General features: G+C 41.3%; 1 protein-coding gene across 2 annotated transcripts; it reads right to left on the reverse strand.

Moving 5' to 3' along the window:
- Positions 1-1,587: 1,587 nt before the first annotated feature.
- Positions 1,588-8,835, reverse strand: aoc2 (amine oxidase copper containing 2). Of its 2 annotated transcripts, XM_061847266.1 has the most exons (6): positions 7,398-8,835; positions 7,262-7,331; positions 3,697-3,815; positions 3,280-3,446; positions 2,656-2,788; positions 1,588-2,542 (listed from the first exon to the last, which is right to left on the reverse strand). In XM_061847266.1, the coding sequence occupies exons 1-6, from the start codon at positions 8,808-8,810 to the stop codon at positions 2,258-2,260; spliced, it is 2,187 nt and encodes a 728-aa protein (XP_061703250.1). In that variant the 5' UTR covers positions 8,811-8,835; the 3' UTR covers positions 1,588-2,257. The 2 variants fall into 2 exon arrangements, with proteins under 2 accessions (XP_061703250.1, XP_061703249.1); XM_061847265.1 differs by having other exon boundaries at positions 7,262-8,835.
- Positions 8,836-12,639: the final 3,804 nt, after the last annotated feature.

A 12,639-nucleotide genomic window follows, 5' to 3' on the forward strand; every position in this document is an offset into this window, starting at 1 on the left:
TTAGTTTTTGTTTTTTTCAATTAAACTATCATGCATGTTTTTGGGATGTGGGAGGAACCCAGAATACTTGAAGAACATCCATCCAGGCAAACGGGGCGAACATGCAAACTCTACACAGGTGAGGCCAGATTTGAACACAACTTCTCAGAACTGTGAGGCAGTTGTGCTAACCGAAATATTACTATAGTGGAAGCCACATTAAATGAGCTGCTTAGTGAAAACTTGACATGCCAAATAAAGTATCATCCTAACAAGGTACACAAGCACATGATTCTCAAATACACTTCTCTAAAGACTCTTAACTGATAGATGTGGAGATACAATAAATTGTAGCAACCTTGCATATTGACTAAGATCTGTGTTTTCTGATGCGGGCAGCCCTGAAGGCAATCATCAGGTAAACACGATTTTTAAAGCCCAAGTGAGATAAAAAAGCATGATTTTTAGTATGTTTTGAATGATTTTTTTTTTTTTTAAAAGACAGCCGGAATGGACCCATCCGTTTTTTCACCACACAACATGATTTTGATGTATTTGGCTTTTTGTAACTCCCGCCATGAAAATCCTCTTGAGGGATTTGTTTTTGGAGAAGAAGCAGAGCCGCGGTGACTCATCGCTGTCGGGCCGGGCCGGTTTACGGCGTTGTTGTTGCTCGCGGCTCAGTACACTACATACTGTGTCATACATACTGTTGGGTAGTCTGTTGTTAGTTAGAATTGATACACACATCATCTAAATATGGCTCGAAACGATACGGTATTATTGCCCCGGTCACTTCACTCAATTGTGAGATGTTCTCTTCTTTGCTCTCCGCTCATATTTAGTTTTCGTATAGACATTGAAGTGAATAATATTATGTGTTATTTTCATAACAATATCTATTTTACAATGTATATAGAGATGTCAGAGGGACTTCTGTGTGTAAGTAAAAAGGTAAGAACAATCAAATGCATTTTTTGCTCAGAAAATAACACAAATAGTGTGGCGACCGTACATTTTTTTGCAATTTTTTCTGTTAAAATCTTCACAGTGTGTTGTGTGACAAATTATGACATTCCAGTCTTTTTTACCCCACAATATGTCCAAAGTATGCGTTTTGCGTATCCTTCAAAATGTTAGCAGAGAGGTAGGCTGCTGTCAAGTCATTAGCTGCAATGTAATACCTATGGTCTCCAAAGTAGCTGTAATTTAATTGCTTTAGAAGGTAGAGTACCACATATCATTACTCGTTACTCAAAATAGTGGCATATTCATAGTACAGTCATTTGAGAAGCTTGAAGGCAGAAAGGCATATTAAAACTTGGAAAAGATAATGAATGAGCATCCTTCATCAAAGCAACGACAGTTAATTTGATCAAATTTCCATGATTAGCGCAAATGACAGGCTGGCTAAAAACTATATTATGAACAGCTTTAGCAGAAGTAAACCTCCAACTTTAAACATTTGATGGCGGTAGAGAACTAGAGACATCACCATACACCACATACATTTTATCTCGGTTGTCATCCAAGCCACGAAGAGGAATGTGCGCAAGCGCTAAAACTGTTTTTGCACTGAAAATAAAAAGTAGGTTATGCTTTTGCCTTTTGACAGAACTTTTTATTTCACCCAATACAATACATAACAGGCACGTTGGTGATCCATTAATGCTTAGTGTGAGAAAGATAAATCATTTGCTCTTTTATTTTCTACCCTTTTAGTCTGCCAGGTGAGCAATATTACAAAGCTCTGCCTTTCAAGTGCCGAACATGCATGTTTTGGTGATGTGGTTGCTAGTGGAGTGCCCGCAGAAAAAAACAACAACAAACACAATATAACATGTAAAATTAAACAATACAAGTACGGCATAATTGCATGTGACACTTTCAGTGAACAATCACAAAACATCTTCCCAACACAAATACAATGCTTTTTGACTCAAAATAAGTATAACATAAGCAGAATGCCGTTTTAGATGTTTAGAAAATACAGATATTAAACAGGTGTTAAAAACTTAATTTATATGTGAATGTTTAAAATCCAAATCAGCATGACAAAGTGCATTATCGAGCAACTTTAACATCGATGAACAAAACATATTAAACCTACTGAATGTGTTATATAAGACATGCAGACACTTAGGTATCTGTTTTATATTGCATTTTATTTTTACTTTGGACAAAAATCACCATCCCTCCAAAAATGTTTGACATACCTTTAAAATGTGTCACATATGTCTGAAGGAAGCTTTTCCGCTTTGCTGAACAAAAATCACATTCATTCCTCAAACTTCATTACTCCATCAAACCCATTGTATGTAAAGGGTTCCAGCACAGGACTGCATGTCTCTTGAGCAAGGCAGCCCATCCTGTTGTATTCACAGCTTTTTTCATTACCTGGACTGAAGTATACCCCATCAGCAGAGTGAATGGAAGGTTCCTCATCAAAATAGTTATGGGGTCGGAGCAAGACCCCACCACCATTTCCCACAGTTACAGTGTTGGGGATATCCTCGGCATGAGGGATGTGAAGGAATCCAGTAGTCACCCAGGCAACCAGATCCTATAAAAACCATTCAAATAATTTGACAGATATGTACACCTAAGAACAACCAAACTGTCTGTTCATCGGTGTGTGCATTTCAATCAATATTTGAGGATTTAAAAACAACATACCTCATCTTCAATGTTTTCATTGTCTTTGATGTACGTGCTGAAGTCAACTGGTGGGTTCCAAATATTGTTTTGATTATACAAACTGCTGCTTGTCCGCTCTAACTCTTTATACCTAGTAATTGCAACCTTGTACCTTCACACACAGGGGGAAGAGGAACCAGTGGGAAAAGAAATGGAAAAAACAATCTGTATCTCTGGCAAAGAGCAAATCTAGAAACATAATGCATTATCTATCCATCCATCCATCAATTTTCCCAGCCACTTATCCTCACAAGGGTCGCGGGAGTGCTGGAGACTATCCCAGCTATCTTCGGGAAGGAGGCACTGTACACCCTGAATTGGTTGCCAGCAAATTGCAGTGCACACTGAAACAAACAACCATCCGCACTCATAATCACACCAGGACAATTTAGAGTCTCCAACTAATGCATCTTTTTGGGACCTGGGAAGAAACCCCACGCAGGCACGGGGGGAACATGCAAATTCTGCACAGGCGGGGTTGTCATTTGAACCAGGTCCTCAGAACTGTGAGACAGATGTTCTAACCAATCGTCAACCATGTCGCCTACATTTACATTTTTACATCATAAATTTAAAGAGTTTATTGAACCTCTTTGGTCTCACCTGGCCCAGGACATGGCTCTCTCCTCTTTCTCACTCTCTGGGAGATGCTCTCCAGTGAAGCTTATTACTTGGAGTCTATAGGAACGCTGATGACCCCATGCGTTGGTTTTGTTGCTTGCAATGTGGAGGTAGAGAGGAGTTTTAGTCCCATGACGCAGAGCTGCCTCCTGCAGAGGTTGCCCCATTAGTCCATCGGACATGATCAAATCTGATTTGGTTACAGTACTACATTTGATAAGATTATGTGAATCTGGAAATTGATTCTAAGGCACATACAATATTTATCAACAGTCTACAAATGCTTTCAATTTGTTATAAAACTGTGTAAAGCCTATTTCTTATGCTCTGTTATGGATTGACTGTAAGGACTTGAGTCTAATCCCTAGAATCATCTCATTAATGAAGATAAACGTTTACCTGTTCTGTCTTAAGTTGCTTCTCCACTAGCTGAGGAACCATAGCGTAGCGATTGGGCATCCATGGTAATGTCACATTCACAAACTCCATATCTTTGGTCTGGAACACATTCTTGACTCCTAGAGCAATATCAATTCAAAACCATTTGTCATCATGAAAGCGCAACATGAGAAATCTGAGCAAACTATTTCTGTTTTCTCACTGACTCACTCACTGATCTCTAACTTGAGGCCTCTCAGGTAACTAGATATTTTAATAATTCAGTCTTGTTTTCATCCCTGTTACTGGTGCTGTTGTTGTTGTTGACCAATGAGAGAAATAGCGGGTAGTTCAATTGGTAGTCATGGAATGAACCCGCGTTCTCTCATTGTTGCCAGGAATTCTTTGGTATCTCCAACGCCACGTAGAGCCGATTCCTGAAGTTGGAGTGTTACTGGTGCTGCTCTGACAGCTAAGAACAGCAGTTTATGACATCTGTTTAGAGCTTTGGGATAAACAATATCCAGCACATGTTAGTTCTGTAGTTCAGTCGAAAGTTCAGATGGCCTCCCAAGCATTTTACTCCCCATAATAGTAATGGATTCCATGGTTTTTGAGCCTCCTTAAAATAGCCACTACCTCCATGACTTCTACAGATGACGTACTGTATGTAATCTGATCCATTTCTATCCATCCCTCTTTCAGTGCGCGGTTGGAGTTTATATTCCTGAATAGGACAACTTGACTACAACCAAGTTAAAACAAAAACATGTAAAACACTGTAATATGCATCACAGGCAAGTGCTTGGAGATGCTACTGACTTATTTTGTGAAGTCAGAATCAGCTTTATTGGCCAAGTGTGTTACAGCACACAAGGAATTTGTCTCCGGCAGTCGGTGCTGCTCTGGTACAACAGAACAAAGAAAAAACAAACTAACAAGTATTAGTATACAGAACTCGTGTGAATCTATTGCTTGAGCTCCTGGAATAAGATGTCTTTTGAATACAGTACATTTTTTCAGCATATAATTAGCCAACAATTTTCTGAGCTGCTTATCCTCACAAGGGTCAATAGCTGGAACCTATCCCAGGTACTTTGTGGCAGGAGGTGAGGTACAACCTGAACTAGTGCCATCATGTAAATGAAGATTGGTACGGCTATGATAGCGATACAGTAATGACGTGTTTTGCTTAAGAAGCATTACGAACATAAATGCTAGTACAGTGATAGACTGGGATACCAATGCATCACAGGCTGAACACACATGCATACGCATGTGTATACAGACTAACTACTAGATACCCAAAACAAAAAAATTCTCCATTGTAGAAAAAACAAACCACTAATCGTTCGCAGAGAGACACAGTAGAGCAACTGGTTAGAGCATTGGCCTCACAGTTCTGAGGACCAGGATTAAAATCCAGGCCCCGCCTGTGTGGAATTTGCATGTTCTCCCTGTGCCTTCATGCGTTCTCTCTGGGCACTCTGGTTTCCTTCCACATCCCCCAAACATGCATTGACTGGGGAGTCTAAATTGCCCTTAGGTGTGATTGTGAGTGCAACTGTTGTTTGTCTCTTTGTGCCCTGCGATTGGCTGGCAACCAGTTCCAGGTGATAGGTAGGGTAGGCTCCAGCACTTCCGCGACTCTTGTGAGGATAAGTGGCGCAGAATATGGATGGATGGATCCACCACTCACCCTATTACTATGGTTACCAGGTCCTCGACTGGCAACCATTTATTGACTTCATAGCTGTAAACTTCAATGTCTGATGTTCCATGCCAGCTTCAAATTTTGTTTTTGTTTTCTTACAGTGGCCACTGCATGATGCATTTGTATTTTGTATATTTAAGACAGAAGTAAATAGTCTTGGATATAATATAGTTTGTTTCACGTCTAATGTTGTCTAACTTCTTTTTTTCCTTTTTTTGCAGGGGGTGGGATGTAGATTGATAGCTCGATAATTGGACAAATAGATGCTTCTGCTTTGGCCTCTTACATTCCAGCCTATGATGAGAGGTTTGCCACAAGATGTTTTTCAATTTCTCAAAACAAAGAGTAGGCGGAGATGACACAAAGTCTTTCCTGATTCAAAAAACTTTAAAAAAATGGACATGTTGTGCGACAAAGAGAACCTGTACAAAATGCTAGCTGCATAAGTCTGAAAAGAAGTCCCGACAACACAGAAGTCTTCGAAATTGGTAAATTGCAGCATTTGACCCAGGCCCAGCATTCCGGTGTTCCCTTTTCCACAGGCTGCGTCTGTCCTCTTCATGACTCTGCTACTTCTCATGGCTTGAAAATGTCAGGAAGCATCACCAGCGAAAAAATTACTTTTACAGACGTTGTAAAAGTGTTTGGCAAACATCATCCAGTACCTACAGTACTTTTTTGGAAACTGCCTATATAAATTTTTTTGCATTGAATTAAAATTGATCATAATTAAAACTAAATTGGGTGGCACAGGGGCGCAGGTGGAAAACATTGGCCTCACAGTTCTCCTCGTGCCTGCGTGGGTATTCTCCGGACACTCCGGTTTCTTCCTACATCCCAAAAATGTGCATTAATTGGAGGGTCTAAATTGCCCCGACGTGTGATTGTGAGATGTTTTCTGTCTCCATGTTCCCTGCAATTGGCTGACAACCAATTCAGGGTGAACCCTCCTTCCTGCCCAATGACAGCTGTGATAGGCTGGAGCACTCCCGTGACCTTCATGGGGATAAGCGGCTCAGAAAATGGATGGATGGATAAAATTAAATTGTATTTATCTTTCACAATCAAACATGTCTGTGTCCTACAGCCATTGTTGTGCAAAGCTCCAGTGGAATGTGGTTAAAACAAATTAACATAAGGATGAATATTTTTACACTTACTGATAAGCAGATTTAAACGGAGTTGCAGTCCAATCATTTTATGAGCCCCAAAGTACTAACCCTGTCACCTGGCAACAAACATTTCTGTTGAAAGGCGTGATGGACAAAACAGAAAATAATTCCCACGGCAGATAAAACTGATGTTGATCAATTCACCGTCAGTTGAGCATAGACATTTCTTTCACAATAATGTGCAAAATGGGAATACTTTTTCCATGAACATGCAAAAATTTTGCAACATTTGTGTATTTTAAAAGCAAATGTAGAAAAGGAATTTCATATTAATTGTGCAATAACTGATTATTACAATGCAATGTAATCTGAATGGAACTTTGGCACCACTGGAAGGTTTTCCCATTATCTTCCTTTCAACATTAGGCCAAATATATACAGTAGTCTCCAATGATTTTGGAGACATTGCCCCTGGGAGAGATCTCCAAAAAAAGCCAAAATGGACCAAACTCGTGGGAAACCAAAGACCTCTTTGTTATCTCAGCAAACTATTATGGGAGGAAAACCACTTGCGTCTTGACTATCTCTTAGAAACATATGAGCTGTTACTGAATGCCTAATAATACAAATCAGACTGCAATTCTACAAAATCTATTTTAAAACCATTATGAAAACTACATTTACCACATATTTGTCCAGAACATAAAATGCAAGACAATATTTTTTTTCTGTTGCCCAAACGAGGCAACTTGACACTTACCTAACACGTCCAGATCCACCTTAAAGTTGATGAAGTGTGTGTGGATGTTCCCCAGGACATTTTCCGCTACCTGGTGACCATGTTTCAAACTGCCATTTACCAGATAAGATGACGAGATATATCCTGTGGCGTGTACCTTAGCTTCGACAGCTCCATTTTGGTAGAATATGAAATCCCATATATAATCGTAGTTTCCTATCGCAGTGATTGTCCTGAACACCAACGCGCTGTTCACCATACCTCCATAACTATAACTAAAAAAGTCAGCAAAGTGCCTCCGTAGGGGCTGGCCCAAGTTATACTCAAAGATACAGATTGAATTCCTGAATCTCACTGGTAATTTGACATCAATGTACCGATATGTGTCCACATACGTGGCTTCATGGGGGCAATCGGTGCCACGGACCAATTCGTGTGCAAAACGGCCGATTCCGATGCTGGAGTCCAAAAACTTTGTGATCATCATCCCGGGTGTCACTGAGCCATACACAGACATTGCTTCCTGGATGCTCAGCTCATATGCAATCCTCTCTCCCTTAAAGCGCACGTCGAACACCCTCATGCCAGTGAGGGAACTCAAGCCAAAAGCAAAGCTCCAGTTCAGGTAGATGACATGGTTGCCACACACGCTGAAGCGTTTGCCCTCCGTGTAGAACTGAATGGGGCCAAGCTGCAGTGGCATATGCTTAGGCTTCAGAGAACCATAATCAACTGCCTCCTTGTAAATGATTCTTTGAACAGACCCCAGGGCATATTTCTGCTGAAGATCTTCTACCGTATCGAAATACTGACCATTATACATGAGTTTCTCCACTTTCCATTCTGATTCGTTTACGCTCCCGTGATTAATGAGCACCTCGAAGCCCACCGGGTGAATGTAAATGCCTTTCAAGTCCCTGAAGAAAGACACCCAGGTTGTTCTGTCTCCTAATCGCACTCCGCGGGGCATTTGCTCAAATGGTTCCAGCTTCTTGTCACCGAAGCTTTCTTTCATGAGTTGCGGCAGCTTGGAGAACACTTGTTGCTGCAAAAACTTGAACAATAACTCATACTCCCCGATGGTCACCGTGCGCGCGTTGATAGGAATCTCCATCTTGTACCTCTTCTTGGTGACATCTTGGTGGTATGTGGGGTTAGGTAGAGGACCCACGACATACTCCTTAATGTGGCCCCTGGAACCGTAGAAGACCACCACGGTGGCTTCGCGCACTGGCTCGGAGCTGATGCCGTCCAAGTAAGACAAAACGTCCGCTTTCCTGGGCAGGGAAAGGTCTATTAAGAACAAAAAGTTTTCCGAGGGCTTTGTCAACTGCCTGCTTGATATATCCAAGTCCTTCTGATCAAGCATGTACTGCTGGACCTGCAAATACTCATCTCGAGTGAGATCGGCGAACACGCGGCTGCGGTCGTTGTGTTTGATCCTCAGTGGATGCACACGCTGAGCTGAACATTTGGGTGTCCTGCTAGAGTATATGCATATCAGAATAATATTTAAAAGAAGAGACACAAGTACGAAAAGAAAAAAAGCCCATTTCACCAAAGAGTTCATCTTCCAGTCTGCAACTAGAGGAAGTGGTTAGAGAAAAGCAGAAGTGAGAAGAATCAACGATTTAGAAACCTTTATATGCCCTCCAAGTGTTCTGAGCCCCTCCCCTTCTCCATGGGACCCTGCCTCCTTTCCTCTTCAGTCCTCATCATGGTGCAAATATGTGGGGATACAGTAGCACAGGGGTGCCCAGACTTTTTTTTAACCACAAGATCTACTTTTCTAGCAGCCTTTCGTGATCGAGATGGGGGGTGGGGGGGGATGACATCCTTTTTTTTTTTTTTAGACCAACCAATAATGAAATAGAATGACTAAGCCACAAAGATCTACCCACTACAAAAATGTAAAACATGTTTATTTTAAAGTATATTTAGGATTCATGTGTAAATCTATGTCTGTGTGCCTTGCATAGCTGCATAAGCCAATATTGCACAACACAACATAGTGAACCATAAACATTTTTTGTAACTCTCTGAGTTCACGTTGATGATCACTAAACACCATACGGATGAAAATGTACACCTGGGCTGTGACACTCACATCAGTGGATTCATCCAACTGCTGTGAGAAACACTCACAATCTCCGATGTCCTTCCACACATCAGCCATGACTTCACAGCGCCGTGTAACTGTACTCCTTTACAGCTGCAGAGATTTTATTAAAGATAATATTTCCACCTTATTTTTAAAAGGAACGAGTCAGCTATGCCTGTTTTACCATCTCTCCGTCTTGGTAGTACTTCTTGTTATTAACGATAATGTGACGAACCAACGATGTTTCGGTGGCGGCTTTCACTGTTGAAGTATATTGTGTGGAAAGTGACTTCTGTGTGGCCAATTGGGATTTTAGTCTGTTCACTTTTGTCATTCTCAGCTTGCTTTTGGGTAGAATGTCGGTGTCGTGTTTTCCATAAACAGTTCCAAAATCCCGCTGCACATTTCACTACACTGGCAAGATGAGGCAGATGCGCTTCGAAAATGACAATGTGAAAAAAAAGTCCACCTCACATTCCGAATGAAAGTTGTCTTCTTTACTCCAGGATCCATACTCATGTTTGATAAGATTTCTTAAGTGAGGGTTTAAAATAGGGGGGAACTCGCTGACTAGCGTGTTTTCCTTTACTATCATTGTTTGCACATGCGTGGTGAGCTAAAGGTAAGAAAATGAGACATGTCTTTTTTTTTTCTCGCAGCACACCGTCGCAATTGACCACAACTGCCCGTCATTTGCGATCAATGGATTGAGCACCCCTGCAGTAGCACATCACCTTGAGTCAAGGAAATGTACAAGCAAAGTGTTATAATTGGGGTTTTTATTCATTTATCCCAATAATTGCTTTATTGATTTGTTGTAAACAAAAATAAATACATAACGTTACTAAAATAATTTCATATATCCATCCATCTTCTTAGCCGCTTATCCTAACAAGGGTCACAGGAGTGCCGGAGCCTATCCCAGCTGTCCACGAACAGGAGGCAGGGTACACCCTGAACTGGTTGCCAGCCAATCACAGGGTAAATGGAGACAGACAACAGTCCCACTCACAATCACACCTAGGGGTAATTTAGGGTGTCCAATTACAGTTACGCATGTTGGGATGTGGGAAGAAATCGGAGTTCCTGGATAACTGAACTGTATAGAGCCACTGTAATATTATTCACTGTTTGGGAATCACTGTGCTAAACTATTTAGTGCCTCCAAAAACAGTCATTTCAGTTTTGTCTCATAAAATCCAGACATTCAATTATTTGCAGCCTCAATGCTAGTCTTTACACTATGAATTAAGATAGGGATACATTGTATTCATGTTTGTTCCATTTGACAACTTATATATAGTCACTTCACTGTTCACACATTGGATTCAGGATGTTGCTTTTGCTGTTGGATGTTGCTGCTGCGGTAGCAGATCTGGTTAGCTCATTGGTGTCACAGTTCTGAGGACAGCGATTCAAATCCCGGACCCACCTGTGTAGAGTTTGCATGTTCTCCCCGTGCCTGCCTGGGTTTTCTCCGGGCAATCTAATTTCCTCCCAAGATGAACATGCAAATTCCACTCGGGCAAATTTTGGATTTGAACCCTCATCCTCAGATCTGTGAGGCCAATGCTCTAACCAGATGTTTCACCATGCCTTGTGCGTTATTTTTATCTATTCATCCATTTTTTGAGCAACTGATCCTTTCAAGGGTTGCGGGAGTGCTGAGGCCTTTCCCTGCTGTTATCAGGCAGGAGGCAGAGTACACCCTGAACTGGTTGCCAGCCAATTGCAGGGCACGCGGAAACGGACAACTGTCACAATCACAATCACACCTAAGGGCAATTTATAGTCTCCAATTAATACGTTTTTGGGATGTGGGAGGAAACTAGAGTGCCGGGAGAAACCCCACACAGGCACGGGGAGACCATGCAAACTCCCCACAAGTCCGGGATTGAACCCGGGACCTCAGAACTGTGAGGCCAACGCCTTCCAGCTGAGTCACCATGCCGCCTCAAGATAAACAACCATTCACAATCACATAACCTTAACAACAGTTAAAGTCTTTACTGAACCTTACACAAATTGCGGGCGGAAGCCGCAATACCAGACAAAAACTGACATCCATAATAAAATCATTGTCAATACTGTATACTGAACAGTCTGGATTTCAGATGAATTGAACTTAGGTGAATACAAGTAAAACTACTCTATATTTGACAATTAGGTCTCATGTATGTGTTCACATCATGAATGATTTCATGATTGTCTTTGGTAAAGTATGGTCCGGATAAAACATGCCTTCTTGTGAAACCTTTTCTAAAGGCTGTGAAGGAACATGACTGGAAAACAACTTCTTAAATAAATATTTAAAACTATGATTAATGGTGAAGTAGAGCTGCTGAATTTATGTGCAACACAAACACATGCACACGGAAACGCACACAGGCTTTATATATCCTTTGCAAAATGTTTATATATGGTAGGGGAGATAACTGCTTGCAGGGAGTAAAACCATGCTCCCAGAGGAGGACCATTGGATCTCGGCCACATAGTTGAAATTTAAAGACAAGCTACACACACACACACACATGCGTGCTTGCACTAACATGCACATCTGGCTCAAGATTTACAAGTGGGTAGATTAGTTTATGCATTCCTTATATCGCTTTCTTGACTCCCATTTGGACAGTCTCAATTGTTGCCTTTGTTTTTATTTTGTTTCTCATATACAAGATATTTGTGCAATGTATTTATAATACAAGGTTCAAATTATTTTTATTGTCTTTATTGTCTACATGCATAACACATAGAGTGAATTGAAATTACAGTACTCAAGGGCTCGCCGTGCTACAAAAGACAATACAAGCTAAATAACGCTATGGTATATACAGGATAAAAAGTATTATTTGAAAGTGCAAATATCAAACATCTGGTGACGTGTAACATAGTCAAGGTCAAAGAACCAATACAAATTGGAAATAAATGAGATGACAAACCCAAATGATGGTGAAGTGGTTAGTGTATCCCACAGTCTGGAGTGCTTGTGTGCGCGTGCGTGTGTGTGTATGTGTATATTTCTGGGTCTTCAGACTTCAGAGCACAGAAGAGGTAGAGGGTGAAGAGCGAGCACAGAGTCCAGATTCCTGATGGTTTGATGAATAAAACTGTCTTTGAGTCGGTTAGACCTGGCCCACTGCCTGTGGAGTCTCAAGGGTGAAGAGCGGGCACAAAGTCCAGATTCCTGATGGTTTGATGTATAAAAGTGTCTTTGAGTCAGTTAGAGTCTGGAGTCTCCTCCCAGATGCCAGCAGACTGAAGAGGCTGTGTGATGGATAGGCGGCACCCCCCGAATGTG

The sequence above is a fragment of the Syngnathoides biaculeatus genome, chromosome 16 (genome assembly GCF_019802595.1).
Source record: "Syngnathoides biaculeatus isolate LvHL_M chromosome 16, ASM1980259v1, whole genome shotgun sequence".
NCBI lineage: Eukaryota > Metazoa > Chordata > Actinopteri > Syngnathiformes > Syngnathidae > Syngnathoides > Syngnathoides biaculeatus.